The sequence below is a fragment of the Mesoplodon bidens genome, assembly GCF_964165515.1.
Source record: "Mesoplodon bidens genome assembly, chromosome: 5".
In the NCBI taxonomy this organism is placed as follows: domain Eukaryota; kingdom Metazoa; phylum Chordata; class Mammalia; order Artiodactyla; family Ziphiidae; genus Mesoplodon; species Mesoplodon bidens.
This window is the reverse complement of record NC_138161.1, coordinates 137,334,886-137,352,406: the sequence shown is the minus strand read 5'-3', so window position 1 is coordinate 137,352,406 and position 17,521 is coordinate 137,334,886. Positions and strand designations below refer to the sequence as shown.

General features: G+C 38.3%; 1 protein-coding gene across 1 annotated transcript in view; it reads right to left on the bottom strand.

Annotated features, from left to right (window-relative positions):
• ATR (ATR checkpoint kinase) overlaps positions 1–17,108 on the bottom strand; it is a 110,054-nt gene extending 92,946 nt beyond the window's left edge. The window contains exons 1-7 of the mRNA XM_081235594.1: positions 16,924–17,108; positions 7,526–7,617; positions 6,233–6,382; positions 3,953–4,830; positions 2,953–3,131; positions 1,907–2,098; positions 392–585 (exon numbers count right to left, since the gene is read on the bottom strand). Of these exons, the coding sequence (XP_081091720.1) occupies positions 392–585; positions 1,907–2,098; positions 2,953–3,131; positions 3,953–4,830; positions 6,233–6,382; positions 7,526–7,617; positions 16,924–16,982 (1,744 nt within the window). The 5' untranslated portion in view covers positions 16,983–17,108. The remainder of the gene's footprint in view (positions 1–391; positions 586–1,906; positions 2,099–2,952; positions 3,132–3,952; positions 4,831–6,232; positions 6,383–7,525; positions 7,618–16,923) is intronic.
• Between the last annotated feature and the right edge of the window lie 413 nt (positions 17,109–17,521).

Below are 17,521 nucleotides of genomic sequence, written 5' to 3'. Positions count from 1 at the left end.
AAATAAATTTAGAACTTACAAATTACTGATAAGCTTAATAGAACTGAAGTCAAGAAAAAACTTTTGGGTAGTCCCAACAATTGCATATTTAAGCCTTAGGCAAAAGAGAAAACCAGGGCTTCCCTGGTGGCGCAGTGGTTGAGAATCCGCCTGCCGATGCAGGAGACGTGGGTTCGTGTCCCAGTCCGGGAAGATCCCACATGCCGCGGAGCGGCTGGGCCCGTGAGCCGTGGCCTCTGAGCCTGCACGTCCAGAGCTTGTGCTCCACAACGGGAGAGGCCACAACAGTGAGAGGCCCATGTACCGCAAAAAAAAAAAAAAAAAAGAGAAAACCTACTGTATATTGATTACCTTTTAAGGTTATTTTGATCTATTGGTTTTTTGTACTCACCTTGAATATACATCAAAGCATCATATATTTTTACCACTTTGTCAATAATTGTCTCCAGGTCAGGTTTCTGAACAGATTCTAATAAAGTCCTGCAGCTCTTAAGCACTTTTGTGTAAAAATCCAAAGACATCCAAGTTATCACTACTGAAGGTTTCTTCTTACATTTCTGTTGACAGTCCTTGAAATCACAGCAGCTGCAGTTTAAACATTTTTTAAGACATAGAATTAAAATGAATTTTGTTATAGTCAAAACTAGTATCGTAGTAAATCAAAAGAAACTTTGAGTATGGGACTCCCCTGGTGGTGCAGTGGTTAAGAATCCGCCTGCCAATGCAGGGCACACGGGTTCAAGCCCTGGTCCGGGAAGATCCCACATTGTGCAGAGCAACTAAGCCCGTGTGCCACAACTACTGAGCCTGCTCTCTAGAGCTCTCAAGCCACAACTACTGAGCCCACATGCCACAACCACTGAAGGCCACGCACCTAGAGCCTGTGCTCCACGAGAAGCCACTGCAATGAGAAGCCCACACACCGCAAGGAAGAGTAGCCCCCGCTCGCCGTAACTAGAGAAAGCCTGCGCACAGCAGAAGACTCAACGCAGCCAAAAATAAATAAATTAAAAAAAATTGTGAGTATGAAACTAACCTATAACTTTAAACTAATTTAAAGTAAATGTGCATAACAATGAATGTATCATTATTATTTTAAGTTTAATCCGTTTATGCCTAAATCACTCAGGATTTGGTAAAGCTCATCTATGATACCTAAATGTGACACCACCAGGCTTTAAAATAACAGAAGATATGCCTGTGTAAACCGTTTCTTAATTATACGAGAAAGGCAGACTTCAACCTAATTAGTTATCTCAAATTCCAAATGTAATGCAATCTGAATTAATAGTTTAAAATCTCCTTCATAACTTTGTATTAGCTAGTTAAGAGTCAGAAAATACAGAATAAATGATTATGTAAAAAATTAACAAGGAGTGTTGGTCTGTAATGTGGCAGTAAAAATAAGACTAAATCTTCAGAGGGGTTCACACTTTTGTTTCTTCTGATAATTAGCCTATATTAAGAATGCTAAACTGCAAATATACCTCTAACGAGTTTTAAATTCCTACTTTTATGATCAAAGGGCAAAGTTCTCTTGACGAAACGTTTGGCTAGAAGAGCACTGGCTTCTGAGTTGTATAAAAATGTGTTCTACTTTGCTGCCCAGGAAAGTTAGTTTAGGCTTCAGACAAAAACGAGCCTCAATTTCTCTGAGCCTCAATTTCTAGTGTGTAAAGTGGACATAATAGCATTTACTTCACAGAACTGTTGTAAAGATTAAATAAGATATGTATAGTACCTAACACAGTATCTGGCATTTAGCAGGTGCTCAAAAAAAAATTTCTATTTCACTGAAATGTTTGTGTTCTAAGGTCACAAAAATCAAGTGAATAAAGAGGTCTTCTAAGACAATAAATTCAAATTTATTACACAAAACCCACCCAGAAAATACAAGCTGTTTTACCAGTCCATGTTTTGTTGAGAACAATGAACAGTACACAGAGCAGTCAGTTGTAGGATGACAGCGATTCCTTCTAAAGTCTCAATAACAGGATTCTTCAGGTTATTGAATTCAAGGAAAACCTGAAGGGACTCAGCCTTCTGTATCAGTGCACTCCATAACATGCTCTTTTTGTTCATATCCACGTGTTTAATTCTGTAATTAATTATAACCAGAGTATAAAGATATTCATATTCATATGAACTTATATAATTTATATAATTTTGCTCATATATGAAAAATATTTAAAACAAAAGATAGCATGGGGCTTCCCTGGTGGCGCAGTGGTTGAGAGTCTGCCTGCCGATGCCGGGGACAGGGGTTTGTACCCCGGTCTGGGAAGATCCCACATGCCGCGGAGCGGCTTGGCCCGTGAGCCATGGCCGCTGAGCCTGAGCGTCCGGAGCCTGTGCTCCGCAACGGGAGAGGCCACAACAGTGAGAGGCATGCGTACCGCAAAAAAAAAAAAAAAAAAAAAAAAAAAAAAGATAGCATGTGATGGCAATTACTGAAATTTTTTTTTTTTTGGCCACGCTGTGCGGCTTCTGGGATCTTAGTTCCCCAACCAGGATTGAACCTGGGCCACGACAGTGAAAGCGCCGAGTCCTAACCACTGGACTGCCAGGGACCCTACAACTATTGAAATTTAAAACAACTTTTATATTTGGCTGAAGCATGGGAATTCTTTGGCTACATTACAAAAAAATAGTTTGTTAACATTTTTTAAATTGCTGATAGATGTAAAGTCTCAGAGATTTTTCATGTATTAAAAAGTTAAATTAGGCAAGTAAAGACTTAAAAAGTCTTTTAAGTAACCATATTTAGCCATGAAATCTCTTATACTAGAATAGACTACAAGCACTATTAAGATATTTTAAGCATTCCTTTGACTACCTATAGAAAGAACAAATGTTCTTTGTGTATTTAAGTCAAAGCACTTACGTAAAGATGATTTTTAAGTGACTAAAGTTTTATTAAGTGGCTAAATACAAACTGAATGAAGGTCATACTCCTCTGTCTGTTTTGGTGCTCTTTTGGAAGAGTTAAGAGATGAGCTGAGTCGACGCCTTTTGGGTGATAGTCCATCACTATTACTGCTGAGGTTTTCCTGTTGAATTTGGCACTGAACCTCCTCAATGATTTCCATACTTTCCATTTTTAAGGCTGCATAAAGTGGGCCCAACAAATACTGAGAAAGCAAAAATAATTTAAAAAACTAATTCTTAGAAAATAAGTTTATATTATTCATAGACAGCAAAAATGCATTAGGTATTAAGATGTCAAATAAGGTAAGTTATTTTCAGAGTCTCATCAGACAAACAAAAACCTAAGTTAATCTATATTATTTCACAGTCTATACATGGACATATGTATAGTTCTATATCTAGAACTATGGTCTATAGTCTTAGAAGGCCTAAGACAAATCCTTCTCTCTATAATCTGTTTTTCCCTAGACTAAAATGCCACAAAGAAAAATTCTACAAGGGAATTATTAACTCCTTTTATACTACAAATCTAGCAAGACTTACAGATAAAATAAACTAAAATATGTAATCAATTTATTGTACATCTATTTTATTGTAGTGTCTCCCACAGTCCAAATAGAAAAAAAAGGCATAATTTGGCATGACTAGTACTATATACTCATAGGTTTTCTAGAAGTGATTGATTATAACCTGTCAAAGAAAAATCTATGTGAGTGCTCTAAGTTTTTGCAATGAAGTTGATAACTGGCCCCCTTTTAATTAATAATGCAACAAACATGTTTACACTTCACAAACTCTACTTTAAAACTCCATTCGCAGTTCATTACCAATGTAGTACACAAATGTTTCTAAAATCAAATTAAAAATCCATAATAGGAAGCCAAAGTAGATTATAAAAGTCATCCCATTCTGAATATACATTATTAAAGATATTTTATTTTCTCATTATTAATCTTGCATATATGCATACACTTAAATTAAGAACAAATTACATGCTTAACAAGTAACCTTAAAAATGACTTACCTCTGCATCTACCTGAACTCCAAGCACATCCACAAGAGCTCTACAAATATTTCTCACATGAACCTTCCTGACTTGTAAAGCAGATTCATACCCAGCTGGCACATATCTAAGGAAATACTGCAGTAAATGGCACAAAGCTGCTTTTAGCAAATCAGACTTAAGCTGCATAAGCACACCATCTTCAAACATGACACAGAGTTTTTCTAGCAGCATATTTAAATAGACAGGCTCAACATTTCTATAAGCTTCTGCTTCAAAGGGAAATAGTGTCTTTATCAGCTTTGATAATGGCTCTTCATAGAGTTTCAATTGGTCAGCATCCATTTCTACAAGGTGTTTTAATAATTCCAAAAATGAGCTGAAAAAAGTGCTGGCTGGTTGTGCTGGTAGTCCTCCAAGCTCAAAGAGTTCAGTTAAGAGGCTAATTGCTAAGGATTTAACTTTTGGACTACCATACCCTAGCAGAACACAAACTATCCGCCAAAGTAAGAGTTCTTGCCTTCTAAAAAACACAATTGCAATAATACGAATAAGAACCGTTAATAAAGTGACTTCGATAAACTCTAAATTTTGCATGTTCATGAACTGCAAAGGAGCTGGTTGTAAATATCCTACATGTTCATCTAATTGACTTAAAAATCGGTTAACTACCACTGGCCATTCCACAAAGTGTCCCGTTGCATCTCTTTCATGGAGGTAAATCAAATCTTCAAAAAGATGTAATAATTCCTTCGTCAGTACTCCAAAAATGGCAGGACTCTTGCTTTTAAAAAGAAATAATAATGAGCAGATGACTTCACAGATTTTTTTGTGTAACATGTGACAGGATGGAGTTGCTGCAATCCGCAGAAGTCTTGTTATGATCCAGTTACTGAATTCTTTGAAATAAACAAACAAAAAAGATATTAAATAAATAAATACATCAGAGTGCCAATCAATTTGCTAGATGCTTGATGATTTATTTTTAAAGTGTAAACTTCACTAACAAAATAGTCTAAAACATTCCCTACACAATGGAAACATATAATAATAATTTAGAATACCAATTTTGGCATCAGACAAGTTCCTAGCTCTCCACTTATCAGTCGTGTGAACTTTTCATTTCTCTAAACTTCTGTAACTTCATCTATGAAAGGGGAATAATGACACCTACTTTATATGCTACCCTGATCAAGTAAGATAATATATTTGAAATTCTCAGCATAGTGCCACAAGTTAAATAGAGGCTCAATAAATAGTAATTATCACTCCTTCAACAAATATTATTGAGTAGTGACTCTGTCTCAGATGCAGAAGAACAAATCAGTCATAGTCCTGGCCTCCTGAATCCTATAATATAGTTTCTCGAACTTCTTAACTTCAACTAAGAGATATATTTTATATCACAACCCAGTATACATATGCATATTTTTAAAATTTAAATATGTGAAACAAAAGTTTCATGAAACAGTACTTATTACATGCAATGTACTATGATATTTTCTAGTCAATTATATTTCATCTTCAATGCCCACTAAATGGGTTATAATCTGTTTTTTAAAAATCAGTGTAGCAAAGAATATAGACAAACAGGTATTTATAATATAGTTTAAAAACTACTATGATAGAAGAAATATAGAACACTCTGTACTAACAGCATAAAGAAAGAGCAACTAAGCCAGTCCTAGAGTAGGCAGTCAGTAATGGTCAGAAAAGACTTTTTAGAGGACATACTATCAAAGTTGAGTCTTAAATTCAAGCAAAAAATTTTTTAAATACTCTATGCATTGTACAGAAAAAAAAAAAGCTATGTGCTTTACACCTCTTTATGAGGAAGCCAACAAAGAGACAAAAGTAGTATTTTAGGCTTGAGGTCCATATGATCTCCATGTCCACTACTCAGTGTTGCCTTTGAAGTAGCTGCAGACAATAAGTAAATGAATGATCATGGCTGTGTTCCAATAAAACTTTGTTCACAGAAACAGGCGGCCAGCCTGTGGGCCATGGTTTGCTAACGCCTGATCTAGAAGAAAGAGATTACCAAAAACAGAAAAAAGAAAACTTCTAAAGTTTTCAATGGCATATGAACATATTCAATTACTTCTGCTCCATTCTGGGTACCTAGTTCATAATAAAAGAAAACAGTAAGGATGCATGAAATAAAACTAACCATTACCATTTTGCTCCCTCAGTTTATACCAAATTTGACGAAAATATGTGTAACAATGTGTACGTTATATTTCAGAAAAGCAGAAGAGGGTAGAATTCATAGAAGAAATTGAAAATGAATGCAGGACTTACCAATACAACTGCCTTTGGCCTCATTTTGCCCATGGCTTCCATTCACATTTACAAACATAAGTGGGGAGGACTTCATGATATGCTGGATGAAATCAAGCAACATCACAGAGGTTGGCTGAGAGTCAGTCTTCTTTACAAGTTCCAGAGCAACTAAAACAATAAAAGATTCATTTTAAAGAGTCATGACAAATTAAATGGCAGTCCTTTTAAGAGACTAGACTTTGGTGACAAGAATTATGTCCAACACAGTGCTCATGATAAACTGATGGGGCTAAAAACACACTACAATCCTATCTTTCTAATTTTAAATGTTTAATAATCACATGTATTCATCTGTTATATATCCATTCACCAAACATGTGCTATAGGCCTACAATACGCCTGGCACTGTATGAAAATCTGAGGATTAAAAAAACCCTCACAATCAGGTGAGGGAGTCAGACAAATAAACTAGGCATTATATGTTAACTGCACTAATCTACAATAGAGGAAACAAGTGTCTGGGAAGATGCTTGAAGGAGTTGATTCCTAGATGATGAGGAGTTGGTCAAACAGACAGGGTAAGGACAAGTGGTCTAAACAGATGGAGTACCATATGAAAACACATCCTGCAAGTATTCAGCAGTCATTTGTTATTTTTCAGGAACTTATAATTTTACTGATCGAAAAAGAAAGGCTAAATGACTATTGTTAAGTCATGAAATCTGTGTCAAATTTGGAATTAAATTTATAAACCGTGAGCCAAATGCCACTCTGTATTATCCCTATAATTTTATAAAATCCCTATAATTTTAACAGACATGCCACATATGACACCATCTTGCCAAGTTGGTAGTATTTGTCTTTTAGATTGCCACAAACAGGAAATAGTTGGTTCGACAACACAGAATCTTATTACCTCCCATAGACAAAGGTGCCAACCCTTATTTAAAAAGTTTTTTTTTTAATGGCATTTACTGTTTCTCAACCACTGACACAAGACCTAGCTAAAACAGAACTGGCCAAATATTTTTATCTATAATAATATCATATATCAAAGAAGAACTCATAGCAAGCAGCAGAAAATCTAGATAACAAAGAGGAAAACAGAATTACTTTAAAAGCCTAAATCACATTAAGCTTAAATCACATTATGTAACAAGTAATACTGTAAAGAACTTGCTTGAAAATAGTAACTAACATAAACACTATATATCTAAAATTACATGGAGAAAAATGCTAGTATAATGTGCATACATGGAAAAGAAAACAATTTAATCTATAAAATTTATATCAGAAATAATTGTTTCTTACCAACATTTACATCTGTAAGTATTCGGTCAATGAACTGACAAAGAATTTGTCTTGGCTTCTGTACAACGGTATTATATTCTTCTGGACTGGAACTAAAATACAAATAAAATGTTTTTAACCCTTAAAAGGACTCACAGTGTCATTTGTAAAAAATTCTCTAAAGTTGAACTTATCAAATGTGCTTATTTTTAATGTTGATACTGACAGTATTCTTCTGCAAAGTATCCAATCTGCAAAGTCTAGACCTGCCCTGCGCAATATGGTAGCCCTTATCACATGCTAGTGAGAACCTGATATGTAGTTAGTCCAAACTGGGATGTGCTACAAGTATAAAATACACATTGGATTTTGAATATTCATTACCAAAAATGTGTAATACCGCATTAATAATTTTATATTAATTACATGTTGAAATGATAATACCTGGATATTCTGAGTTAAATATATACATTGGGGTTTTTGTGAGGTTTTAAAGCTATTCTTGTTCTTTTTTTACTGAAGTATAGTTAATTTACAATGTTGTGTTAGTTTCTCATGTACAGCAAAGTGATTCATATTCTTTTCCATTCTTTCTCATTTTCTCTTTTATTGTAAGTTTGAAATTTTCCACAATAAAAATTCAATAAAATATTAGGGAAAAATACACATATTGAGTCTTAAGAACAATCAAGAAAAGATAATATTAAAAGGAGACAGGGTTTCCCTGGTGGCGCAGTGGTTGAGAGTCCGCCTGCTGATGCAGGGGACACGGGTTCGTGCCCTGGTCTGGGAGGACCCCACATGCCGCGGAGCGGCTGGGCCCCGTGAGCCATGGCCGCTGAGCCTGCGCGTCCGGAGCCTGTGTTCCGCAACGGGAGAGGCCACAACAGTGAGAGGCCCGTGTACCGCAAAAAAAAAAATTATTAAAAGGAGATACAATAATTAAGCAGAGGAAGAGTATCCTAGAATCCTGAATGAATTCAACTTGAGTTCCATGATTTGTGTAAATAACCAAGGAACAGAGAACATAATAATAGAAAGCCTGTGTTCCACTACATAATGAGGAATCATACAGTTATTCGTGTAATCAACAAACATTTACTGAGTACCTTATAATGCGCCACACAACACATCAGAAGCTACTGTTGGGAAGGTGAAAGACAGTTTAATGGAGGAGACTGGTAAATCAATCTAGCCCTCTATCCAGGCTGGATTATGAGGCCATTCACCCAAACAGTTAACACAGGTGGAAGCACATGTATGGGAAGAAAAAAAATTCAGTTTTAGAAATACTGAGTTTAAGGTCTCAAGGGAACAACTAAGTGGAATGTCCAAAAGATTTTTGGAATTACAGTTCTAGACCTCAAGTTCCAGCCTAGGGATATAGATTAACTTATCGATATATAATAGTACATATCAAGCAAGGCTAAACACATTGTATTATTTCATATTTCACAAGAAATAAGACAGGGATATTAGACCCTAATTTGCATATGTGGAGACTGGTGCTTACAGAGATTATATAATCTACCACTACTAGAGCTAATAGTAGTGGAAGCCTTGGATATGAACGCAAATGTAATAAGTAATAAGAAAGCCAAAGAGAGAACCCAAAGTTAAGGTTAGGAGAGGCACGAGGAGAAAAGGAAAGGGCCAGAGAAACAGAAAGAAAAACAATGAGAGATGTGTTCTAGAATCCAAGGAGGTTAGAATTTTAAGGAGGGAGCTGTCAACACAATCAAATAAAATTAGTTTGTTAAAACGTCCTTTGGATGTATTTTATTATTATGGTAAAATACACTTAACATAAAATTTACCATTTTAACCATTTTTAAGTGTACAGTCTGTGGCATTAAGTATATTCACATTATCCTACACCATCACCACCATCCCTCTCCAGAACTTTTTCATCTTCCCAAAGTGAAACTGTACTCATTAAACAATACCTCCCCATTCCCCCCGCCGACAATTCTGTCTCTATGAATTTGACTACTTACATCTACACGTTGAATCCTATATTTGTCCTCTTGTGACTGACTTATTTCACTTAGCATACATCTTCACAGTTCATCCATGTTGTAACGTGTCAGGATTTCCTTCCTCTTTAAGGCTAGATAATATTCTACTGCGTTTATACCACATTTTATTTATCTATCCATGCTTCCATAGACACTTGGATTGCTTCCACCTTTTGGCTACTGTAACGAATGCCTCTATGAACATGGGTGTACAAGTATCTGTTTCAGTCCCTTTCAATTATTTTGGGTATATACCTAGAAGTGGAAATGCAAGATCATATGGTACTTCCATGTTTAGTTTTTTGAGAAACTGCCATACTGCTTCCACGGTAGGTGCACCATTTTACATTGCTACCAACAATTTACAAAGTTCCAATTTTTCCTTATCCTCACCAACACTTGTTAGTTTTGTTGTTGTTGTTTTAAAATAGCAGCCATCCTCATGGGTCTGCAATGGTATCTCATTGTACTTTTGATTCACAATCCCCTAATAATTAGGGATGTTGAACATTTTTTCATGTGCTTTTTGCCCATTTGTCTTTCTTCTTTGGAGAAAGTCTATTTAAGTCCTTTCCTCATTTTTGAGAGTCTCATACTCTACTGACCCTTTCCTCATTTTTATATCAGGTTGCTTTTTGTTGTTGATACTGAGCTGTAGTTTTTATTTATTTTTTATTTTTTATTTTTTTTTGGGGGGGGTGGTACGCGGGCCTCTCAGTGTTGTGGCCTCTCCCGTTGCGGAGCACAGGCTCCGGACGCGCAGGCTCAGCGGCCATGGCTCACGGGCCCAGCCGCTCCGCGGCATGTGGGATCTTCCCGGACCGGGGCACGAACCCGTGTCCCCTGCATCGGCAGGCGGACTCTCAACCACTGCGCCACCAGGGAAGCCCTGAGCTGTAGTTTTTAATATTTTGGGGATATTAACTCCTTATCAGATATATGACTTGCAAATATTTACTTTCATTCCATAGGTTGTCTTTTCATTCTGTTGATACTGTCCTTTGCTGCACAAAAGTTTTAAATTTTGATAATTTTTAATTTTAAATTTGATCTATTTTTTCATATGCTATCATGCTTTTGGTGTCATATTCAAGAAATTACTGCCAAATCCAATGTCAGGAAGCTTTTCCCCTAAGAGTTCTCTTCTAAGAGTTTTATAGTTCTACATTTAGGTCTTTGATTCATTTTGAGTTAATTTTTTTATGTCCTTTGGATTTTAAAGTTTTAGTGTAGAGGTAAAGGCAGAAGCCAGATTGCAAAGGGTGAAAAACAGATGAAATGTGAATATTGAGAATAGCATGCTCTCTCTAAAGCTTGACCATGGAATGAAGAGAAGAATTGGGAGTTAGTGGTAACTAAAGGAATATATGAGGTAAAAAGGGTTTTGTTTTGTTTCCCTTAAGATGGAAAGACTTGAACAATTGATTCTTGAAATTTGGCTTTCCTTCCTGGGACCATGTATAAGTAAAGAGATAATCCTTGGACAGGATGATTATCATTAATCCTAATGACAATCATTAATATATATTTATTAATACAGGAGGAAAGGACGAGTACAGATATTAATAATACAATAAATTCAAAACACAAATAAAACCAGATGCCCTGCTTCAAGGAAGTCACTGGGGAGAGGGTAAGAAAGCACACAAATAATTTTAATCAAGTGTCATATACACCCAAAGCAGGAAATAACTAGCTCTGCATAGAGGATTCAAGGAAAGTTGTGTATAAATGATTAGCTCACTCCATCACTTCTCCTGACAAAACAGCTGAGGATATAGTAGGTAAGCTGGTTATTTACAAAAAATAAAATTATGTATTTCATATAAATAACAACTTATAACATCCATATAGTACTATAAATGTACATATGTTTTCCCACTTAAACAATGCTAAAAGAAAAAATGAGAAGGTTAATTATTTTCTTGATTATTCAATCACAAAGTCCAATCCTAACTGATTATGTACAGCATCCAAGGCATCTACAGCTAATAACTGCCATGATGGAAATGGTCCTGGTACATAGTAAACACTCCAAAAAATTTTGCTGAATGAATGAACGGTTCATAAGAATCTTTCTGCATCTTGTGCCTTCTTCATCCTTAATGTATAAACTTTTTTGGACCTGTGGAATATCTATCTACCTGTTCTCTGCCACTAGACCATAGGCTCCTAGAGGAGGAGACTTTATTTTATTTCTCTATGAATTCCTGCAGCACCACTAGACCATAAGCTCCTGCAGGAGAGAAAATGGGTTTCACTTCCCTTTGCATCCCCTATACCCCACCTAGAACTGTGTCTTGCTTGATAGAAAACAACTAAGTTACTGAAGTTAATAAATATTTCCAAGTAATATAAACTCTAGGTGTACAGAGTCAAAGAATAAGTAGTTGTATTTATACATGAAAGAGAAAAAATTTTGTGTTTCTTATCTTATTTAAACCAGCACTGGCCAATAGAAATACAATGCAAGCCACATGTGTAGTTTTAAATTTTCTAGTAGTCACATTAAGAATGTAAAAAGAAACAGGCAATTTTAATCCCAATAATATATCTGAAATATTATCTGAACATGTAATAATATAAAAATTATTAATGATATTGTTTGCTTTCCTTTTGGAGGGGGTGGTAATTAAGTCTTTGAAACCCAGTATTTTACATTTAGAGCACGTCTCAGTTTAGATTAGCCACATGTGAAACGCTCAGTGGCAACATTTGGCTGGTGTCCATAGTAGGTTATAGGACATCACAGATTTAAATATAACAAAAAAATTTTTAAGTCTGAAATTACAAGATGACATGAATTGTTTTAGACAAAGTCAGGAGATTTTGTCATAAACCAAGTGTAATTTGACGAGTGTCATTTAAAAATGTTAATGAGGATGTTTGTGGTGGAGAGGAACCAGGATTGTGGCTGGTGGTCAGTTTCCTATAAAGTAACTCTGTAAAAAAGGTTATGCATTCATGTGTCACTTGTATAATTTTTAAAAATCAGTTTTTTATGAAGGTGAAGTGATTGTCATTTATTAGGTGTACTATCAGAATAAAGAAATTCATGGGAGAGTAAGGATTTCTTATTTTGCAACCTCTACCTTGGAACTGAGCTAAGAGGGCATACTTTTTCAAAAGTATACAGTAATATTTGGGTGGTAATTTATCACATAAAGTTTGGATACATTTAACAAACACTTGAAAACCTCCCGTGGGGCAAGCATCAAATGCCAGAAAAACCAAGGTACCATATACCTGCCCTAAAAGAATTCGTAGTTTAAAGGACAAAAAAGCAGACAATTTTAACACAGCATGGTTAAGTGTTAATAGAGCCAAGATAGAACGTAAGAGGGACACTCGGCCCTGAGCAGGACCTATCAGTCAAGGCTCCCTGGATGAGGTGACACAAAGCTGAGTCCCTAGGGGGCTAGGCAGGTAAAATAAGGGAAGGAAGGTGAGTATTCCAGCAGAGGAAACAACATGTGCAAAGGGTCAGGAACAAGAACATAAGCTGCTCTAGAAACTGTCAGAGGTTCTACATGGCCAAAGAACAGGGAGGTAGTATCTGGAAACGAAGCTGAAGAGGGAAGATAAGGTCAAAGCGCAAAGGACTAACGAGTTTGAATTTTGTACTGACGGCAATGGGACACTGAAGGGTTCTAAGCAGGTGAGTGAAGGTTAAACATGTTTCTAAGACATGAATTCAATTATGTTATTTGTCTGTTTAAAACACCCCAATGGCTTCCCACTGAACTTAACATCTAACTCCTCATTCTGCCCTATAAAGTGCTAAACGATCTGGCCTCTGCCGACTCTTCCATCCTTAATGAATACTACTCCCATCTTTGCTCCCTATGTTCCAGGCTTCTTCCTCCTCTTTAAAAAGTAGCCTCATTCCCACCTAGAGATCTTTGTATTTTCTATTCCATCGCAGACACTTCTCCTCCCAGTTTCACGTGACTGGCTTCTTCTCACCATCCAAAACTCCTCTAGTGGCTCATGTTGCTGCTCCCCAGCCCCTCATCTCCCTCTCATTTCCCATTGAACATTTTAAAGGCAACTATCACTGTTGGAAAAGATCTTGTGATTACAAAGTAATTTTAAACAGGAAGGTCAGAGAAGGTTCTTGGAAATGACATCTGAATGGAACTAGCCAGTGTTCAGATAGAAGAAACGAGTGCAAAGGAATGAAGGCAGGAATGATCTTGGTGTATTAAAAATAAAGAAATAAATAAAGCGCATGTCATCAGAGTAGAGTGAGCAAGGGAGGGAGGAGGCAGGCAGGATGAGCAAGGCCATGAGGTCAGAGGTAGGCGGAGGCCAGATTATGGCAGACCTTAGAGGCCCTGGGAAGGAATTGGATTTTTTTTGTTTGTTTGTTTGTTTTTTTGCAGTACGCGGGCCTCTTACTGTTGTGGCCTCTCCCGTTGCGGAGCACAAGCTCTGGACATGCAGGCTCAGCGGCCATGGCTCACGGGCCTAGCAGCTTCGCGGCATGTGGGATCTTCCCAGACCGGGGCACGAACCCGTGTCCCCTGCATCGGCAGGTGGACTCTCAACCACTGCGCCACCAGGGAAGCCCAGGAATTGGATTTTATTTTAAGTATGTTGGAAAACCAAAGGAAGATTTTGAGCAGGGGAGTAATGTTATACAATCTACAATATGATCTATAGTTGTAAAAATCACTTTGGTTGCTGAGTGGGAAATCCACTGTAAGTGTGTAAAAGTGGAAATGGAGAGATCAGCTGAGAGGTTACTGTAATAGTCCAGATAAGAAATTTTGGTGAGAGCAGTGGAGATGCTGAAAAGTGTTTTTAAAGGTACAGTTGACAGGACTTGCTGATGGATTATTAAGGGGTAAGGGAAAAAAATCAAGGATAATTCTTAGGCTCTTGGTTCCTACATTTACAATAAGCTGGAGAAAGAACAGGTTTAAGGACAATAAATCAGCAGTTCTGCTTTGGATATGTTAATTTTGATTTCTGAGTATAGATGTTGAGTAAGCAACCTACTATATATCTCTGAGCTAGAGTGATATATTTGGGAGTTATCAGCATATAGATGGTATTTTAAGTTATGGGACTAGACAAAGTTACTGAGGAAGAGAGTGAAGATTGAAAGAGGACTAATGATATAGCCCGAAAGCACATACGGAGTCAAGAATGATTCCTAGATTTCCAGTCTGGAAAAATAAGTGAACACAGTATCATTTACTGAGATATCCCTACCTCAGTGAATAAAAGGAATTAAAAAAAAAAAAAACCCAAAAAGAAAAACCGCTTGGGAAGGTTGGGATATGCAGAGAATTTAAATTGGATATATTGAGTCTTAACTGCATATAGGACACCCAGGGAACAAATGGGTTATACTAACATAGTCTGCCAGTATACAGTTGCATATATGGTTCTATATGAAAGAAACATGGCTTGGAGACACGGATTTGGAGTCATCAAATAGCAGGTGGTAGTTGAAGGCAGGAAGAGTGGATGAGATCACCCAGAGAGACTAGGCAGAGAAAAGAGTGCTAACAGAAAAAAACACTGAAGCAAAATTTATCTCTGAGACAGAGGAAGAAGAGCCCACACATTAAAACAGTAACATCTTACTTTTTTCAGAAAACTAATTGCCATGGTCAATGAAGAAAAAAAAAAAACTGAGGAGAAAAGGTATTGATGGTTTGAATCTGAAACCCAGCTCTAGTACTAACTGCTATCTCTCTGACTTTGGTACTTCAATTTCTGTGACTCTGATTCTTAATAAATAGTGATAATATTTGCTCCATTCTATATCATGGAGATACTGTGAGACTGAATAAGCTTGAATGAAGCTGTTGCAATGAAAAAGTCATGACAATTAAAAACTATTATCAGACAATTCATTACGGGGTTAGTTTTTCCATCTCTTAGAATGGCTACAAATGAGTGAAAGGTAACTATAAGCTCTGTTGATGAAAGCGACTAAAAATAAATCCAAGATCCTATTATTTTTACTAACAAGTATCATAGAGGAAGAAAGAAAAGGGAAGAGAAGTACTAATCAGCAAATTCTATATTAAAGCAAGGTGGGGAAAGTACACTGAGCTTCCCATCGAGCCTGAAAGATGAAATCTGTACATCAACTTCCTATATGAACACTTGCCTTCATCTTCTTTTAGAAAGGTAGATGTTACTTTACAAAATGTTAACACAAGTATGCTTGCAACATTCATACAAAGTGGGAAAAAAAATCATACACGCAACAATATGATGATTCAGTTAAGACAAGTATGGTCCCTTCATTTATATCCTCTTATGTATGTGATCGAGGAAGACTAAATGTCAGTGTCTCTGTATGGTCAACAAGTGGAGATGGACACAGCCGCACTGCAAAAAGAAAGGGAATTAAATATCCCATGGGCTTAACGTCAGTTGTGGCTGCGTGCTAAGTTTCCAACCAGTTCAAGAAATCGGAAAGCAACTATTCCAATTGATGGTTCAACTGCAGCAGTGGTACAAGCTCACTTATTTTCTGTTCACAGTGGGTTACAAATATTTTTTTTTAAAGCAAACAAACAAAACCCCTGCCTTCTCGTCCTTAAGTCAGGTTTAGGAAAGGCTGTGTGTGTCCTGAATGGGGGCAGCGGCCATCAACAACTACCTACTCTCTTCGGGCAGAATACTGGTTTACACGATTTTACTCTTGGGTTTACAGAAAGGAAAAAAAAAAAAAGAGCTTTTGCAAATGGAACATTATCTTCAAATGTTGGCAATACTCTGTGCACATTTATGTTCTGTGGACGTTGTGGTCGATCCCTGGGATTTCTGACTAAAATAACGGATTGAGGACTGGATGATCGATACGAAAGGGGTCCCATCTCCAGAATGGCATATGGTTTCACTTAGAAACGAACTTTTCCTAGCAACTGTCCTTCCTTGCCAGAAATCAGAACTAGTGATTTTTCTTCCGAGGGTAGTTTTGGGTCAAAACGTAAAGGTAAAAATCAATTCCTCCACCAACGATCATAAAGCACAGAAACTGAGGAAAGTCCATGGGTCAAGTACTCCATGTAAGGGAAGAGGCTTTCGAGAAGCAAATGAGTGTAAGAAAGTGACCAGAAATTTTTCGGAAGGGACTTTTCCCTCCCGCCGTGGAGGCAATCCCCCTGGGGTTTGCGGGGGGCGGGGGGAGGCACGCGCTCCCCGGCGCCGCTGAGATAAAGTGGGGCCAGCAGACCACCCCTCCCCTCGGATCCGCATCCCGCAGGTCTGCGGCAACGCCCCGCGCGTCCCTCCAGTGGCCTCTCTGAGGGAGAAGCGCTCAAGTCAGCGGCGGAGCATCTCCACAAGGGCCGCGGCCTGGGTTGAGGGGATCGGAGCCGGGACGCGCGCGGCTGGGAAGGGAAAGCACGTGAGACGCCGGCCCGGCCCTACCTGCCCAGCTCCCGCAGGGCCGGGATCATAGACGCCAGCTCCAGGCCGTGCTCGCCCATGGTGAGGACGCGAATCACTCTTCAACCACGCCGAGGCGGGCTCCTGGCGTCTCCACAGATCTCTCTGGCGAGAAAGCGCGGCGCCCGACGGGGGCTCGCGGGGCCCAAAACTCCTCCCGGAAGCCGCGGCCAATCCGCCCTCCAGGCCAGAGTTTTCCGCGTAGGCTAGGGGGCGGGGCAGGGGCGGGGCAAGGGCGGGGCAAGGGGCAGGGTGCGCTCCGGTCAAATTTCCGGCGTTGTGTGCGCTCTGAGCCGGGAACTCTCGGCCGGCGAGATTCGCGAGAGTTTTGGTTTTTAGCGGTCCGGCTCTGTCATTCACTCCCAGCCTGAGCGGCTCAGATAAGCCAGACCTCTGGATCTGGGGAGGAAAGGGGCGTGGTGGGCACCAGCGCAGATCGCCTCGCATCACAAATGCGAAGACTGAGACAGTTCAGCAACTAAAGGCCCAGGATTAGACCGCAGCTCTCCCCGCGGAGTCACACCTCCAGGTCCCTCATTTTCTACCACTCTCTTGACATCCTTTCTGAGAGATACAGGGC